This window comes from Thamnophis sirtalis, unplaced genomic scaffold (assembly GCF_051295495.1).
Source record: "Thamnophis sirtalis isolate CommonGarterSnake01/CBP01778 unplaced genomic scaffold, rThaSir2_p1.2 scaffold_14, whole genome shotgun sequence".
NCBI classification, from domain to species: Eukaryota; Metazoa; Chordata; class Lepidosauria; order Squamata; family Natricidae; genus Thamnophis; species Thamnophis sirtalis.
Window position 1 is genome coordinate 27,684,320 of NW_028261394.1, and position 19,178 is coordinate 27,703,497.

Consider the following 19,178-nt stretch of genomic DNA (forward strand, 5'->3'; position numbering starts at 1 on the left):
TGTCAACATTTTAGTTCAGTTGAAATTTCATTTTCGGTTTCTGCTTTGTTGTGGCTACTCTTTGCAAAATCTGCCTAGTGCATTTTTCTTTATATTGACCAAGCTCCCTCCACATTCATCTCTCAAGGTTTCCAATAAAGGTGGTTCTTGTTGAGTGATCGCAGTTGGGACCTGCACCTCGGTCATAAAGCAAAGCAGGCATTAAGTGAAACCACAACTGTGCTTCCCATCTTACAAAGCTTTCCTCTGCTTTACAGATCTGCCAAGGTAGTAAATGCAAGAACTGGTTACTTTTCATCCCTGTTGTAACTACAGACAATAATTAAATGAAGACTATCCGTGGAGGCTGGACAGCTCCCTCTCAAAGTGAGGTTGATTGATTTTCTTCCACTTTGTACAGAGTTGGATTGTCCAGCCTTGTCAACGTGTGGACAGTATGGCTGGCTGGGGAATTCTGGGAGTTGAAGTCCACAGGTCTTAAATGCACCCCTGATCTAATTCAACGTTGAATCTTGTTATTGCTACCAACTGCACAAATAGTACTGTGATATTTAGTGCGTGGCACATAATTGGTCCAGAGTTTGATTGACCCACAACTTGTTCTATTAGAATTCCACTTCTTATAAAAAATAGTTTTTAGGGTTATATTAATAATAATAATGTTTACATAGTTCAATTTGCGTCAAGGAAATAACAAGATTTTGGTTTCAACGTTAGCAATGGTATATTACACTGATGGCTAGCCTTTTTGTTGTTGCATGCCAAAGGCATGTGCACACCCATAATACATCCCCCATACGCCCCACTGCCCAGACATGCACGTGTCCCCCCCGTGCGACCCCTGAACAATCCACAGCATACACATGCAATCCTCCCTGCATGCCTCGCCCCCCCACGCATGCATCTCCCACATGCACAGCAGACACCCGAAAACCAACTGGCCAGTGGGAAGCTTGCGCACATGTGCGGTGGAGCTGAGCTGGGCAAGGGCTCATGTGCCTGCAGAGAGGGCTCCGTGGACCCCCTGTGGCACGCGTGCCATAAGTTTGCCATCACGGGTATATTAGATGAGGCACGATCTACTTAGTTTATAATTACGTGTGCATAGCCATTAAGAGGGCAATATACTCTGACACTCTGGCATAGTCCTATAGTTTGCTAGCTAATTTGGGAAACAGCAATTAGTGAACAGCCCTAAGCGGTTAGAATTGGAAGGAAGATGAGCTTCAGTCAATCAAAACACTTGGTAACATTTTGACAGAAGAGTATCAAGGAAGCCAAACGTCATAGAAAAATATTGTGGCCTAAATTCAGAGGGGAGGACGACAGAAACTTAAATTTTGCTGCTGTTGGATATTGGTTCTCATTTTGCTGCTGTTTGTTACACAGTCGGCCAGATGTTTAGACTGGGTTTGACATTTTTATCCACCTATCGGATTATTCCCAAAGGACCTGGGATAGGCAGATGCTCTACCCCGAATTAAGGGGTTGCAAGAGGAAAGCTTTTCCCCTCTATGAAGGAAAGGGGAAATAACCTTGAACTACACCGTCTACATTCCAACCTGAGCTTAGTACACAAGATAATCTGCCACAACGTCCTACCTGTTGATGGCTACTTTTACTTCCACTGCAATAACACAAGGGCTCTCGATAGAGTTCCATCTGCCGGTCAATGTCGACTGGCAACCACGCGGAGGAGAGCCTTCTCGGTGGCAGCTCCGACCCTATGGAACAATCTCCCCGTGGAGATTCGTACCCTCACCACCCTCCAGACCTTCCGCATAGCCCTTAAAATCTGGCTGTCCCGTCAGGCCTGGGGTTAAAGACCACAACCCACCCGAATTGTATGAATGTTGTGCTTTTAATGATGTACTGTCTTATATGTTAATTTGTTTGTCCTCCCTTCCTTCCGAATTGTGAGCCGCCCTGAGTCCCCCCAGGGAAAAGGGTGGCATATAAATAAACTACTCATACTCATACTCATAGAGACAAACTCAATGGAATCCATTCTGATCTTGATTGCAGGAAAAACAATTTCAGCAATAGAGCAGTAAATGTGTGGAACACCCTACCTGATCCTATTTTTAGTTCCTCTAACCTCCATACCTTTTACCTTAAGATGTCTACTGTGGATCTTACGCGTTTCTTAAGAGGTCCCTAAGGGGGCATGCATAAGTACACCAGCATGCCTACCCTCGCTGTCCTACTGTCCCCATTTATATGTACACTTTTTATGTGTTTACGGCTGTGTTTTGCTTATTTATATCCATTTATTTGTGCCATTTTTTTCATGTGTTTTCCTACTTGTTTCCTTGTACTTGTTGGCAAATTAATAAAATAAATTTGAACGTCTATTTTTGCAACCACTGGATGGCAGCAAAGAGTTTTGGAAGGAAGAAATATCATTGGCACCATCAATAAGGAGACTTCCAAAGTCCCTTCCAGCTGGATTCGGATTCAATGTGTTCTATGTGGGGCTGCCCTGAAAAAGTATTTGGAAGGTGCATTTGATGCAAAATGCACCATCGGCGTGCAAAGTTCTGGCAGCCTCTAGCCCCAAATTTCTGTGGCTATAAGCAAGACTTTGGTTAAGTGAATTTTGCCTTGTTTCACGACCTTTCGTGCCACAGCCGTTAAGTGAATCGCGACCATTGTCAACTTAGTCACACGGTTGTTAATTGAATCTGGCTTCCCCCCATTGACTTGGCTTGTTGCAAAAGGGGAACCTGTGACCCCGGGATGCTGCAACCGTCATAAATATGAGTCACTTGAAGGGGTTGGTTACAATGGTTGTAAGTGTGGAAACGGTCGTAAGTCGCTTTTTCCCGTGCTGTTGCAACTTCCAGTGGTCACTAAATGGACTGTTGTAAGCCGGGGACTACTTGTGTAAGACAGCAGGGTCATGAAATGTGTTGGTTACCAGTTTGTTTCCGGCTCCAGTTCAAGGTGTTGGTTGTTACCTCAAAAGCCTCATATGTTGGGGTTCAGGGTATCTGAGGAGCTGGCTCACCACAATGGGACTACCTTGCCCCAGGCGGCCAGCAGAAGAGTCTGCATTGGACCCCGTCTGCTAAACCATTTTGTCGGGCAGGGTCCAGGAGCAGGGCCTTTTCTGCTGCAGCCCCGACTCTGAAACGATCTACCCCCCTGGAGGTGAGAACTGCTCCCCACCTTTTGGCCTTCCAGAAGGCCTTCCAAAGCCTAATTTTGCCATTTAGCTTTGGGCTCACCTCTAGAGTCCTAAAGTCACACCTTAGCTTTGTTCCTCGGCTAAAGAAGCAAAACCCCATGATTAAGATTAAGGTTCTAAGCCAGGGGTGTCCAAACTTGGGAACTTTTAAGACTTGTGGACTTCAACTCCCAGAATTCCCCAGCCAGCATGGACCCCAAATGGAGCCTAAAGCCAGCATTTGGACACCCCTGTTCTAAGCTAAGGTGACTTTTCATCTTTGTATCTGCATCCTGGCTTGATAAAGGAGCCCATCTCCCATTTCCTAAAGGTACCTCCTTCCCTTTCCCCTTCTCCTCCTCGTTTTCCTCCCCTCTCCTTCCTTCTTCCCCTTCTCTTTCCCTTTCTACTTTCCCTCCTTTGGCTTCCCTTCCACTTCTCTACTCCTCCACCTTCCCCTTTCCCCGTCTCCTTCTCCTTTCCTCTTTCCCCTTCCTTCCCCTCCTTCTTCTTCCTTCCCTTCCCCTCCTCTTCCTTCTCCTTCTCCTCCTCTTCCTCCTTCCTCCTTCCCCTTCTCATCCTCCTCCTACCTTCTCCTTCCCCTTCCCCTCCTCCTCTTCTTCCCCTCCTTCCCTCCCCCTCTTCCTCCTTCTCCTTTCCCTCCTCTTCCTCCTTCCCCTTCTCATCCTCCTCCTACCTTCTCCTTCCCCTTCCATTCCCCTCCTCTTCCTCCTCCTTCCCCTTCTCATCCTCCTTCTCCTTTCCGCTTTTCCCTTTCTTCTTCTCCTGGAGATGAGGCAGCTTCTCCTCCTCCTTTGGTTCCTTTGGTGGCTCATCCCAAAGCTGAATGTTTGTATCTATTCCCCTCCAGGAAGCCTGTGAATAATCACACAATTTCTCCTCCTCCTCCTCCTCTTGTTCTGCGTCAGCTGAAGACACGTGAGAAGCCACGAGGCTCCAGGCCCTGCCAGAAGGTTGTTCTGGTCCCAGTCATCTATTTGCCTCTTCCCCAGAATCCCCAACCTCCCCTCCCCTCATCTCGTGCAGCAACCACAAGCAGGGCTGTGAATCACGGAGCTTTGCCATTTTCAGTTTAAGTTTTGTTAAGTTGGCAAGATAATAATGTAGATAATTAGACCAGAATTCCCAGATGGTGGAAGTAAGCTGTTTATCGTAGTCTGGCAACATGCAGATAGGGACAGTGGGCGGTTCCCCCCCTTTTTTTTTCTTTCTTTTCTGCTTTGCAAAACTTACCAAGCCATAAACTTGGTTCGTGCAAAATAAGTAACTTGATTACTGGATAATTTGGGTTTTAATTGCATAATTAGAAAGCAACTTTGTCTGGGGCTGCCCAATGCCATAAACCTTGAATTACCCAGACTGGACAGGTTTACACCACACACTAAGCCCCAGCAAAGAAACTGAGATTGACACCAACCACGTTTTCTGACCCAGCCTTAGCAGAAGCAAGAAACGGACTCCATGTCATGAAATCCTTGCCCCTCTTTATTCGCCTCTTGTGGATTAATTGCATTCACGCACCAAAAAGTCCCGGCAAGGAGTTAACTGCAGTACTGACCTTATCAGGTACTTGGGATAATTGCCAGGTGTGAACTCCCAGCCGAAAGGCTGAAAATTAAATTCTGCTGCAAATTAAGTTCTGACAAGCAGTCTTTGTGGCACGAAACACAACGAGCAAACTCTTCAGAAATACGAACTGTTGTCTCCTACGACAACGTTCCTTCTATTTATTTCCCAGTCAGAAGGGAGCATTCAGCGTCCATGTGTGCTTTGCTTCCCGAGTCACTCCTTGTCCTCCGTTGTTCCCCTCTCCTCACTGCTCCATACATACGTGCATCTGGAACAGGCCCCAGCTGTTCTTCCTCCTCACTCATCTCAGCTTCCAAAGGCAGCTGCCTCTCTGGTGGCTGGGAAATGTCAGATGGCCCTGACTCTTATCTCTGCCTCTGATGCAAAACATCCATCAGAGCCTTCTCCAAACTCCAGAACTGGCCCAAGTTCCTCCTCAACCTTCTCATTGTCTGAGCTCTGCTGGCAGGCCATAACAGCAAGCTTACTTTACTGCATAAAAACCTTGGTGAATGCGATCCGTGGGACTTAATTATAAATGAGAAATAATCTAAGAAATTGGGCCAAGAGGAATTTGCAGCTGTCTACTGGACTGAAGATGACTTTGGTACAAATCACAACTCTTGATTATGTTCTTCATTAACATGCATGGTTGACAGAATAGCCATGTGGTTTTGAAAGCCAGGAAAAGTCTACAGGGTACAGGTAGGCCTGGGCCTATGACAACAATTGAGTCCAAAATTTATGTTGCTAAACGTGACGTTCGTTAAATGAGTTTTGCCCCATTTTATGACCTTTCTGGCCACAGTGGTGAAGTGAATCACTGCAGTTGTTAACTAAGTAACACGGTTCTTAAGAATCTGTTTTCCCCGTTGACTTTGCTCATCACAAGGTCGCAACAGCGGACCCCAGAACATTGCAACCGCCATAAATACGAGCCAGTTGCCAAGCATCTGAATTTTGATCACATGACTACAGGGATGCTAGAACGGTCATAAGGGTGAAAAACAATCATAAGTCACTTCTTCAGTATCATCGTAACTTTGAACGGTCATTAAATGAATTAACAGATGAACAGATGAACAGAGTTGGAAGGGACCTTGTAGGTCATCTAGTCCAACCCCCCCATCCAAGCAGGAGACCATACACCATTTCTGAGAGAGGACAGTCCAGTCTCTTCTTGAAAGCCTCCAGTGATGAAGCTCCCACAACTTCTGAAGGCAACTTCTGTTCCATGGGTTGATTGTTCTCATTGTCAGAAAGTTCCTCCTTATTTCCAGGTTGAATCTCTCCTTGATCAGTTTCCATCCATTATTCCTTGTCTGGCCTTTGGGTGCCTTGGAGAATAGCTTGATCCCCTCCTCTCTGTGGCAGCTCCTCAAGTATTGGAGCACTGCTCTCATGTCTCCCCTGATACTTCTCTTCCCTAGACCAGCCATGCCCAGTTCCTGCAACCGTTCTTCATGTTTTAGTCTCCAGGCTTTTGATCATCTTAGATAGATTCAGATTAACAGAATTGGAAGGGACCTTGTAGGTCATCTACTCCAACCCCCCCGCTCCAAGCAGGAGACCCTACACTATTTCTGACTGATGGCAGTCCAGTCCCTTCTTGGAAGCCTCCAGTGATGAAGCTCCCACAATTTCTGAAGGCAACTTCTGTTCCATTGGTTGATTGTTCTCACTGTCAGAAAATTCCTTATTTCCAGGTTGAATCTCTCCTGGATCAGTTTCCATCCATTATTCCTTGTCTGGCCTTCAGGTACTTTGAAAAATAGCTTGACCCTTTCCTCTCTGTGGCAGCCCCTCAAGTATTGGAACACTGCTATCATGTCATCGCTAGTCCTTCTCTTCTCTAGACTAGCTGTGTCCAGTTCCTTCAACCGTTCATCTTATGTTTTAGTCTCCAGTCCCCTAATCATCTTGGTTGCTCTTCTCTGCACTCTTTCCAGAGTCTCAACATCTTTTTTATGCTGTAACTCAAAGGCTACCTGTATAACTGCCTTATTTGAAACCTTTTTCATAAGTTATTTCCTGACTTACAATTAACACGGTCCTTGCTGGCAGACTTCAAAAAAAGGCATGGCACGGAAGGAAAGAGGGAAGAGGAGGGAAGAGGAAAAACATGACAAATTTCTGGCAATATTAATTCGCCAGAGAACTGAGTGGATTTGCCTCCTTGCTTCTGACTGGTTGCTTAGCAGCCATTCAGTATGGCAACAAACATCCTTAGGGTTACTTATGACTTGTTTCTGAAGTTCTGATGGGCAGCCATCCCCCCCCAAATAACCCTTTAGTCACGTGACTGCATTTTGGGCACTCTGCAACCAGCTGCATTTACACTTATTTTGTTATGTGTTATGTGAATTTTGTTGTATGGGTATACTGTGTATATACATAAAGCAGTGGTGGGTTTCAAATTTTTTTAGAACCTCTTATGTAGGTGTAGCCTGCTTTGTGGGAGTGGCTTGCTGGCCATGTGACCAGGTGGGAGTGGCTTGCAGCCATGTGACCGGGTGGGCATGGCCAACTCACTTAACAACACTCTTGCTTAGTAACCAAAACGTTGGCTCAGGAACTCTGGCATTTGAAGCACACAAGTCTTAAAGCCGTCAAATTACAAGACCCCTGCACCCCTAACCCTTTAGGGAAAAAAACCCCCAGGGGTGTTCAAACTTGACAGCTTTAAGACTTGTGGACTTCAACTCCCAGAATTCCTCCTCTCACTTTTCATCTTGATGATGTGCGGACGGACGGGCGGAGGGAGCTGGAACCGGTTCTAAACGGCACTGTAGATTTGTGGAACTTCTTCTATGGAAGAGATCAGAACTGGCAGGAACCCACCCCTGACATTAAGTGACAATAAAGTCTTCTTCTTCTTCTTCTTCTTCTTCTTCTTCTTCTTCTTCTTCTTCTTCTTCTTCTTCTTCTTCTTCTTCTTCTTCTTCTTCTTCTTCTTCTCTCCTCCTCCTCCTCCTCCTCCTCCTCCTCCTCCTCCTCCTCCTCCTCCTCCTCCTCACATCAGAGAAGGATATAATATTTTTTTTAAATGGATCACAGAAACAACATACCAAAACACAGTATAGAATGAACAAGGGTTATAAAATAGAAAATCTACTATTCTTTTCTTTCTTTCTTTTTTGGTAAAAATTTTAATTTTGGGGCAGACAAAAACAAACAAAACATAGAACATAAAACGTTCTTCAATTACATACAGCATGTCATTTGGTTACAAGGCTTTTGTGCATCCTTTCCATAATTCCCCACTTTCAATTATATATAAAATCACAGATTATCCATCTACTATATATGTATACATTATTATCATTGTACATCACTTGTCTGGCTATAACTATTATTCCTTCATTTTAAGAAAATATATTCTGGATATTGGATTCATTTATATTATAACATTTCATTGCATCATCCTATATCTATTCAACAATAATATAACTTTGTATTATTATCTGTATCATTCTATTATTCTTATATTAATAAAAATTCTCCAGAAAGTCTACTATTCTTGATGGCTGTACAATCTTAAAATTATTATCTTCTCTTCTGGAGTTTTGATGGGAGAAAGAGAGGCACATAGATAAGATTTACAGTAGAATATTTTGCAGAGAATGGTACTTATAAAACATTTGAGGCCAATGTCAGAAATGAGCAAGCCTCCCTTTACCTCTTCCTTTATTTATTTGCTCTCATCCTTGTTGTCCTTGATTTTTATCTCGACGGCATTAATACTCCGAGGTGGAACATTTCAAATATTAATGAAGAAATTGCAGCATGCTGCTGCTGCTTTTAAGCCATCCGTGTCTATACACCCGTGCTGGAAATGCATGCATGCATTGATAAAATATTGCAATGCAACTTAAAAAAAAAATATCCCAGGTGTGCGGGGCTTCAGCCCCAGAGGTGGGAAAGAAAAGACCCTGATGTTCCAAAAATGGCATAAATCATGAATTTCTTTCCGCCTAAAACTTGAACTCCTTTTAGCATTCTTTTAGCATGAATTTCTTTTAGCCTCTTTAACATGAAATCTTAGCATTAAGATTTCACGTTTTCCTCTTCCTCCAACCCAAACATTTTTTTAAATTAGGTTATAAAGTATTATAAAATGCAAAATACAAAAGTAAATAAAAGAGCAGCGAGGAGGGAGGGGAAAGGGGAAAGAGAAGTGAGGGAAGATAGGGGAAAAAAAAACCATTGACTTAGATCCATGGATCCTACTATCCATGGGTTCTTCTAGGACAGAGGTCTTCAAACTTGGCAACTTTTAAGACTTGTGGATTTCAACTCCCAGAATTCTTCAGCCAGCTGGAGAATTCTGGGAGTTGAAGTCCACAAGTCTTAAAATTGCCAAGTTTGAGGACACCTGTTCTAGGACCTATGCAAAGCTGCTGTAGGAAGTTATCACCCAGCCCTCTCCCAGAAAAATGAAATATCCTAGGAAATATTGAAAAGGCAGAATATTTCTCTGGATGTGAAAAGAAAGAAACCTGTTTTAAAAGACAGAATAGCTTCCTGTAGCTTCCTGCCCATCCCCACTTTGTCAATGGGCCATTAAGAAGGCCAAGCTAGTCCCTTTACATAATAAAGACTTCTCCACTTCAGCTACAGGGGGATGGGATTAAAGCATGATAACGGCCCCAACGCACCACATGGCATCTGAGAACTCAATCAAACCTGGATTCAAAACACAGCCTATAGAGTTGCCCCTGCATGGCCCCATGGGAGTCTGACAACGAATCAGAATACACTTCTTACACAGGAACAGGAAACAGAGAGGTGGGACTGAACAGGTTATAAAAAACCTAGCAAGCCCCTCCCTCAGCCATTCTCTTCTTCTCCCGCAACATTGAAGCATGTGATCACCTTTTCTGTTCAGGACTCAAGCCATGTGGTCCTGTCCATCAATAAACCATCTTTCCAAGCAGCCTCCATGTCTCCAGTGTCTTTTTCCCCACTTGGGGCCAAACCCAGAAGGACATTTCTTTCATCACTACAAAGAACCAAGACTGGCTGGAAGGCACAGGAGAGCTGCCACCTGGGTCAGTCACAGCTGGGAAGTATGGAAATCATCGACCAGACCGTGCATGGGTAAAAGAAGATCCAGAGACACTCTGAGGAAATGGGTCTATCTAGTGGCTTCTGTTCTTTGCGATTGTGTTGATGGGCAGACAACAACACCTGCTCTTTGGATCAGTGTACACTTGACCTCATGGCAGCCTGATGGAACATTTAATGGAGGTTTTTAGGAAGAGACTGGACAGCCACTTATCTGAAATATCTTGGATGAGAAGCGAAACGGATAAGAAGAAGCTTGGGTGAGAAGCAAAACGTCTTCAAAAGAAAGAAAGTCCAGTTGCCTCCTGGAAAAGCCCCTTTGGGATAACCATGATCTGGATGGCTGAGAATCTCTACAGAATCTGCTATTCCACTCTTTTTTCTGTTAACATTTTATTGAATTATAAGATAAAATAAGATACAAAAGACAAAAGAAAATAGGAAAACAATGGTGGGGGGAAGAAAAGTGAGAAAGGATTAAGAAAAAGAAGCTTTGATGTCCAACTCTCTCTGTTGCCGTAGAATGAGGTATTCGCATGAAATCGAACAAGCCATTCCTATAAAGATCTATCGGTCTAATCTGTAAAACCCAAAGTCAACGTTTCATCCCCCCCCCCCCGACTTCAAGCACAAAATTCAGAAGGACTTATGTTCCCCCCCCCCGTTGTTTTGTTGTTTAAAAGATGAGGTTTCATGTTTTCCTAGCTGAGCCATCCTTAAAGGCTTGTTTGTGTGTTTGTCCTTTATTCTTTTCCTCAACGGAGATGCGCTGTTCTTTTGCAAAGAGGCCTTTGGAGAGAATGTGGCTGTGATATTTGTTGTGCTGTTGGAAATGGGGCAGTGATTTGGAGATGGGCGGGAGGGGGGCGGGGAGAGCTGTGTTGATGGAAAGAATACATTTTTTTCCCCAGTGGGAACATTGTGAGTCAGGTTTTGTGATGCTGGGTGGGGGGGAAGAGAGATAGCAGCTGGGGGAGGGGTTATCTTCTCTTTGCAGGTTATCTAGCAGAACCGATGATCAAAAGGTCAGCTATGGTTGCAAAACTCAAGACATACCACGGGAGCTTTCTGTGGTCTGAGTTCTTGCAGCCACTTCACGTGGCACCTAGTTTCCTGATCCTTTAGCCCAGTGTTTCTCAATCTTGGCGACTTTAAGATGGGTGGACTTCAACTCCCAGAATCCCACAGCCAGCCATGCTGCTCTAACACTGGAAGGAGAGATTGGATAACCGTGCATCTGAATAAATTAGATAACCATTTGTCTGAAATAATATAGCCCAGTGTTTCTCAATCTTGGCGACTTTAAGATGGGTGGACTTCGACTCCCAGAATCCCCCAGCCAGAAAATCTGGTATAGGGCTTCCTGTTTGAGTAGTGTTGTGGCCCCTCCAGCGACCAGCAGAGCTGGCAGCAGATTTGGACAGTGAGGAGGTTGGAGAAGAACATGAGCCAGTCCTGGAGTTTGGGAAAGGCTCGGATGAGGGCTCTGCGTCGGAGGCAGAGAGGGGGCCAAGGCCATCTGGTAGTTATTTGCTGCTTCCGGAGCCTGACATTGGTGAAGCAGAAGAACAGCGGGAGCCAGTGTGCGCATGCGCAGAGCTGCCAGGCAAGAACAATTAAGAAAACAGGGTCGACTTGGGAGTAAGGCTTGGAGATGCTTGGTCCTGTTAGGAATATAATCTAACGGTTGGGCTGGCAATATAGAAATCATGTAACAATGTTGTACCTGTTTCTTTAAATCATACTGTAAAATGTGATTGGTTGCTGTTTTCCTCAATCGGCCATAAGAGGGAGCCAGAACGACTGTTAGCTCTCTGTTTGTTAGATGCTGTGCTGATCTGATCTGAGTGCCGTGAGCTATTGTAAGTTTTGCAACTGCTAGCAAACTTTGAGTTCTGAATTGTTTATATGATGCTGGACTATGTTACTTGGATTATCCCTTAATTGAAAGTCATTGATGACTGACTGTCTTATCCATGTATGACTTGGACTGTTTGATGGACTCTGAGCCTATTTAAACTGCAGTGTCTCTCTATGCTGGTTTGTGTGTTCTCCAAAATAACTCTCACAAACGCTTCTCTGAACGTACTCGCTCTCCCAACGGGGAGCTTACCTAACAGGTCCCACCCATAAGACATAAAAGAGGAGCGAATGGGACGTGAGCTTTTGCAGGGAGCAATTAGTTCATCTGGTTAGTTCAAGCTTTGAAAAGTCCTGTTTGACTCTGTGCCTTGTTTGGCCTTGCTCCCCATTTGGCAACGAGGTCTCTGGCAGCATTCCAAGGGAGAGAAAGGTGGGTGCTTACCAACATTCCCCTGAAAGGCTGTGGCAACTCGAGCAGACATCTGTCGGAATCTTCACAGACTGTTTGCGAAGCCCTGCGGACTGTGAATGACCATAATTGACAGCCGTATAAATAAAAGAGGGTTTTTGGAACTAAGATTGAGATTTATGCTTTCTCAGGAAGCCTCGGTCAGAACAAGCAGGGGGTTGGACTAGAAAACCTCCAAGATCCCTTCCAACTCTGCTATTCTGTTATTTCACTCCACTTTCTGCTCTTTTTTTCTATGATCTTTCCTCTCTTCCAACAGCCAGTTTTCCGTGGTTCTATTCACTTGATAATTTCTTTTGGTGAGCTCTGTGTTCTTCCCAAGGCGGCTGAGACTTCCAAAACGTTTTGTGTGTGAAGGGATTTGCATTAACTAAGGCAAGCCCGGGGAGAGGATGGAACATAGACTCCTAGGGCTGGAAGGGACCCTGGAGGTCTTCTAGTCCAACCCCCTGCTCAAGGTAGTAGACCTTATATGAGCCCCATCAAATTGTTATCCTGTCTATTTTTGAAAATCTCCAATGATGGAGCACCTACAAGCTTAGGAAAAAAGCTGTTCTGCTGCCTGATTGATCTCCCTGGCAGAAAATTTCTCTTTATCTGGAGAAGGAAAGGAATTGGGTGGGTTGCAGAAATAGCAGAAATGTGACATTTATTATGCCCAACTTTGATTGTTCATCGTAAAAGCCCTATTTCCTGATTTCTTCCCTTTCCATTTTTTTCTCTTGATCCGTCTCCCTTCATAAAGATTGCACCACAGTCTATTGGCACCGACGGAGAGCCAATGGGCCCCTCCCACGAGCTGCCTTTATACCTGTGGCGGCTTTGATTAATTGGAAAAGTTGGTGTTTGTCAGCCTCAGCTACATTAAGATGGATGAACTTCAACTCACAGAATTCCCCAGCTGGTGTGGAGTGGAAGCCCTTGCATCTTGTAGTGGTTGAGGCTGAGAAATCCTGATATAGCTGAAACATGAGTGTCAGAGTATTTGATGAGAACATTAGATGGGGCACATATTAGACCTGTTTTCCTCTTCCTGGCCCTATCTCCACTTCTTCTTTCTGGATCAAAAATATGTGGGGGAGAGAGAGAGGAAAGGAGGGAGGGAGGAAGGAAGGAAAGAGTGGAGAGATGGGGGAAAGGGGAAGGGAGGGAGGGAGGGAGGGTGAGGTAGACAGAGTGAAGGAAGGAAGGAGAGGGAGAGAAGGAATGAAAGAAGAGGGAGTGAAGGAAGGAAGGAAAGAGGGAGAGAGGGGAGGAAGGAGAGAGAGAGAGGGAAGGAAGGAGAGGGAGAGAGGGAAGGAAGGAGAGGGAGAGAAGGAAGGAAGGAAGGGAGAGAAGGAAGGAAGGAGGGGAGAAGGGAGAGGGAGAGAAGGAAGGAGAGGGAGAGAGGGAAGGATGGAAGAAGAGAGGGAGAGAGAGGGAGGGAAAGAAGGAAGGAGTGGAGAAAGGGAGGAAAGGACTGGGAAAGAAGGAAGGAAGGATTTGGAAGCACTTGGATTGAGTCTTGGAACTGGCCAAAAACTGCTGAATTGCATTGACTGCTTCCCTACGGATTGGATGCTTCCGTTCTTTCACAGATAAACCGATTCTGAGTTCCGAAGAAATCCAGAAGGTTGCTTTGATGGCTTGCTGGAATTGAATTTGGACGAAGTGTCCAACCGGATCCAGAAACGGAATTGCATTGGTTTGCAAAGACTGGATTTTGCCTATAGAGCCCTCCCCACCCCAATCTCTGCCTCTACCTAGCTAAATGCTCTGATGCACTGTTGCGGCTGTGACCCCCCCCCCCCCCCCAAGCATTTGATACACTCTGCCGTTTGTTAGCAAATAGGAGCCAAGCTCTCTCTGGCTTTGACATTTGCCTCCAAAGAGCAGGGATCCTTCAGCCTGCTGGAAGCCTTTAATTAGTTAAATCTCCCCACTGAGCCTGAGGGAGGAGGGGATTAGCTGATCCCCAGGGGGGGGGAGATAAAATGGGTGGGGGCTTCTCAGTGAACCTTAGCAGATATCAACTTTTCCTCGACCTAAAAGGCATCAGGCAAACTGGGTAAATATTTCGAGATGGAGGGAAGGATGAGGCTGAAGCTATACTTAGAAATTCTCTGTCCCCTTTTTGGGGGGAATCAAAAGGCTGAAAAAGTATGACTACAGTTTGTTATTGTATAGTTTGCGAAGTTGTGTCCGACCCATCGTGACCCCATGGACAACTTTCCTCCAGGCCTTCTTGTCCTCTACCATCCTCTGGAGTCCATTTAAGCCCACGCCTACTGCTTCGGTGACTCCATCCAGCCATCTCCTTTTCTGCCTTCCCTTCTTCTTCTTTTGCCCTCCATCGTTCCCAGCATGAGGCTCTTCTCCAGGGAGTCTTTCCTTCTCATTAGGTGGCCAAAGTCTTTGAGTTTCCTCTTCAGGATCTGGCCTTCTAAAGAGCAGTCAGGGTTGATCTCCTCTAGGACTGACTGGTTGGACCACCTTGCAGTCCAAGGGACTCGCAGGGTCTTCTCCAGCACCAGAGTTCAAAGGCCTCCATTCTTTGGGGCTCTGCCTTTCTTATGGTCCAACTTTCACAGCCATCCATTGCAACTCAGAAAACCATAGCCTTGACTTTTGTTGGCAGGGTAATGTCTCTGCTTTTTAGTATGTTGTCTAGATATAAATCGAGTATTATTAGTCCTCAATTTATGGCCATAATAGCGCCTCAAAATTGAGATGGTGATTTTTACAGCTTTTACTACTTTTTACGATCCCATTTTACGACCTTTCTGGCCACAGTTGTTATGTGAATCACCACATTTTCCCCCATGGATTTTGCTTTTCTGAAGGTCACAAAAAGAGGATCCCAGGGAGGCTGCAACCATCATAAATGTGAGTCAGTTGCCAAAACGTCTGAATTGTGACCATGGGGATGTTGCAATGGTTATGTGTGAAAATGGCTATGTCACTTTTTCAGTGCTTTTGTAATGTCAAATGGTCACTAAATGAACTGTTGTAAGTTGAGGACTACCTGTATTTCTCCGGCAGACAGATGGAGCGAAATGAGAAAAATCTGAACTCTGTAGTTCTGAGAATTTTTTGTCACTCAGCCCTTGGCTATTTGTCCCTCAGAAAAAATATCCCTCTTTGAAAAAAATGAATCAGCCACAATTCCTTCCATCAAAATAAATGAGAACTAGCAGATTTTTTTTTCCTGATTAATATTAGATTATAGTGTCCTTTTTTCAGCTGTGTCTAATAAACAGATCCTGGGCTTTAGGACTGGGAAGGAAGGAAGGAAGGAAGGAAGGAAGGAGAGGGAGAGAAAAAAGGAAGGAAGGAGAGGGAGAAAAGGAAGTAAGGAAGGACAGGAGGGAGGGAGGGAAGGAAGAAAGGAAAGGGAGAGAAGGAAGTTGAGAGAGAGAAGAAAGGAAGGAGAGGGAGAGAAGGAAGGAGAGGGAGAGAAGGAAAGAGAAGGGAAGGAAGGAATGGACAGGGAGAGAGGGAGGAAAGGAAGGAAGGAAAGGAGGGAAGGAAGGACGGAGAGAGCGAGAAGGAAGGGATAGGAGGGAGGGAGGGAAGGAAGGTGAGGGAGAGAAGGAAGGAATGAAGGACAGGGAGAGAGGGAGAAAAGGAAGGGAGAAAAGGAAGGAAAGGAGAGAAGGAAGGAGGGAAGGAAGGAAGAGAGGGAGGAAAGGTCAGGGAAAGAGGGAAAAATCTCAGTTTTCCTTGAAAAACTATCTGGAGTTTTTCAGATATATAGAAACCACTGATCATCTGAAGAACATCAAGTTGGAGAAGGTTGGTGTGGATGGAGGGCTTTGGGTCCTAACAACCCTGTGAAGATTTTTTCTTCTGGGGGTGGGGGGGATTTTGCCAGGGTTCAGAATGCAGATCAGCAGTGAATTCCAACAGCTTCCATGGAAAAGTGTCACATTCATGCATGCATTTATTAGATGTTTATTCCGCCTTTATTACTTTATAAATAACTCAAGGCGGCAAATGTACATAACACCCCTTCCGCCTCCTGTTTACTTTTCTCCTGGCTTCCCATTCAGAACAGAGCCAAAGTGTCGTGAAGGTGCCCACCTTGACACAATTTGTGGGTGGCCTTGAGGAAGGCTCTTTGCTTTCTTTCGCTACAGTCGTTCTATTCCTTTTTGCAGGTATTTGTAGTTTGTGATTTTCTCCAGTTCTCTCTCTTCTCTTCTGCATTGCAATGTTCACTATCCAGACTTCTTGATCTATATATATGATATGATATAATTATATATAATTATATAGTATGTAACAATGCAATACAAAATCGTATATATAGGTTGACAGCTTTTCATCCTTCCAAGGTTGGTAAAATGTGGCAATATACCGACTTTGCAAACACTGCAAAGTGGTATATAAGTGTAAGTGCGATGTTATGCTACGTTGTGTTGTGTTATGTTGGTTATGTTGTGTTGTGTTACATTATGTTACCTTACATTACTTTACGTTATGTCGGTTATGTTGTGATGTTATGTTGGTCATGTGACCTTAGGTTGTTGTGTTGTATTATGTTATGTTGGTTATGTTATGTTGCGTTGTGATGTTGACTATGTTGTGTTGTTGTTGTGTAGTGTTATGTTATATGTTATGTTACATTGTGTTATGTTGTTGTGTTGTGTTGTGATGCTTACCGACAATTGATGCCTGGAGTTCCTTGCTTTCCTGCTCTCCCCCCTTCCCCTCTTTCTTGGCATTAGGTTTTTCAATTCTCCCCCCTCCCGCCCCCCCAAAACCTGGTACCTAGGAAACTTCAGGCGGCGGCTCATCCTACTTCCCCAGGCGCGCCTCTCCTCCTTCTCCGGCTGGCTGGGAGACAAGACCCGCCTGCCGCGCCCCCTCCCGCCCCCTCCCGCCCCCTCCCCTCCGCCTTTTAATTCCCCCCTCGCCCCCCTCGGCGGGGCCAGTCCTGCCCGCCCGCCCGCTTGCCTGCCTGCCTGCCTCCGGCTGCCTCCTGCGGGGGGCGCGCAAGGGTGGGCTTGGGCGCGGAGGTAGCCGGGGGGGGAAGGGAATACCCCCGGCTCCAGCATGAAGGCGTCGGGGAAAGATGTGTGAGCAGGCAGCGCGCTACTGCCGCGAGAGCGTCCACAGGCTGCTCCGCCAGCAGCCTCAGCCGCCGAGCGGAGGAGGAGGAAGAGGGCTGGACGGGCTGCTGCGCTGGGTGGTCACCAAGATGAGCGACACCAAGAGCCCCCTGCCCGAGCGGGAGCTGCTGCCCGAGGGACCCGCCGCCGCCGGCCCCGAGCAGAAGAAGGGCACCTCCGTCATCCTGGACGTGAGTCGGGGGGCCAGGGGGTGGGAGATGCCCGGAGCCCTTGGCTCTGCCTACCCTACCTGTCCGCCTGCCCTCACCTGGCCCTGGATGCAGCTTCTCAGCTGTCCCCCCCTGCCGCGAGCCTTTCTGCTGACCCCCATTGTTTGGGGCGGGTGGGGGGCAGTCCCAAGGGAGACCCTCCTTTTTAGCAGGTGCGGCGTCTCCCTGGGGAAGACCCTGGCGTGGAGCCTCCAGCGGCGGCGGCAGTCTATCCTGAGCCTCGGAATCGCCGTGCTTCTCGGTCTTTGGGGAGGAAGAGGAGGAGAAGATGAGGGGGCTTTGAGGGAGCCAAGTCTGGCGTCCCCGGAGTTTTTAGAGCGTTGGGGGACGAGGCAAGGTTTTGGGGTGGGGGTTATGGTGGCCCCTGAGTTGGTCCAGAGGAATCTTTGCAGAGCTTTGGGGGAGATGTTCCTCCCCATCCTGGAGAAAGACCCCCCTCCCCAAAATAGCCTGGCTCCGAAATCGGGGAGTCCTAAGGGGTGGATAGGTTGCAAAATAGCTGCAAAAGGCTTCCTTGGAGAGAACTGTGGGGGTCTTCTCAGCCTTTCTTGAAGACTTCGAGAAGGTGTGGTCCTTTTTTAGAAACAGCCTCAAGCTTTGGACCAGCCCCTTCTCCATCGCAGTCAATTGGGTGGGTGGGAGTGTGAGGGTCAGGTCCTCTTTCTCCCCCCCGACTTGGTCCCTGCCAATTGCCACAATGCCCCAACCATAATATCTCCAGTTGCATCGACGTTCCAACAGCCCTCGAAATTCCTAGAAACCTTTTCCGTCTTTCGGTTAAGTTTTACCATCACCTCGCCAAGTCGGATGAAGTTTTCCACCTCCTCTTAAAAGTATTAAACGGAGGAAGAATCCAACTTGCTTTGCAGGGAAAGGAGAATCCTGGGCGAAGAATAATGGCTGAGGCGGATATTTCCCCTAGTGAGGGAAGAAATTCCCCTCTTCCTCTCTCTCCCCTCCACTTTGGGAATTAATATTTTAGGACTCCCTCCTGACATGTAGGAATTGCAATTTATTGGAATGTAGCTGGGAAATGGGGGGGGGGGAGAATCATTTTTCCACTTTCCCAGATCGGAACAGATCTGGCATGTTCAATCATATCAAATACGAGTTTTTCTTTTTGGAGTTGATATCAGGAAGATTTATGCAAATGAATTACATTTTGTTAAAAGTTATATAAAGAGGAAGTGCTGGGTGTTTTTTGTTTTGTTTTTAGTATTGGAAAGTCTCAGAAAAGGAAAAGAAAAGAAAAGAGAATTTCCTAGGAAAATAATTTACATAGAAAGTTTCTTTTGGAAATAAAGGATAATAATATTTTCTTGTTGCTTTGTTTAATGGATCCGAGGGCTAGGAATCGCAAGTGATGACAATATCATCAATAAAGAAGGAACGTGCATTTTTCCTGCTAGAATTATGAAATGCAAGCCATTTTCTCCCTCAGTTCTCAATCTTACCATGTCAAAGAATGTGGTTGTATAATGTTGAAAACCCATTTGACTAATGAATTTATGGCCGTTTTTTTTTTTTGTGTGTGTGTGTGTGCAGTGAACTTTTCTGATGTTGTTTAGGATTGGTGGCCCCAGTTATTTTGCATCAAACTGCTGGCAGAATTACAGAATAACAGAGTTGGAAGGGACCTTGGAGATCATCTAACCCAACCCCCTACTCAAGCAGGAGACCCTATACCAATCCAGACA

At 45.8% G+C, this 19,178-nt stretch overlaps 1 protein-coding gene across 1 annotated transcript in view; it reads left to right on the forward strand.

The window, feature by feature from the left end:
- The first annotated feature begins 17,214 nt into the window (after positions 1 to 17,214).
- The window catches only part of NECAB2 (N-terminal EF-hand calcium binding protein 2), a 185,038-nt gene continuing 183,074 nt past the window's right edge, over positions 17,215 to 19,178 (forward strand). Inside the window, exon 1 of the mRNA XM_087728870.1 lies at positions 17,215 to 17,442. Coding sequence (XP_087584996.1) covers positions 17,215 to 17,442 — 228 coding nt within the window. The remainder of the gene's footprint in view (positions 17,443 to 19,178) is intronic.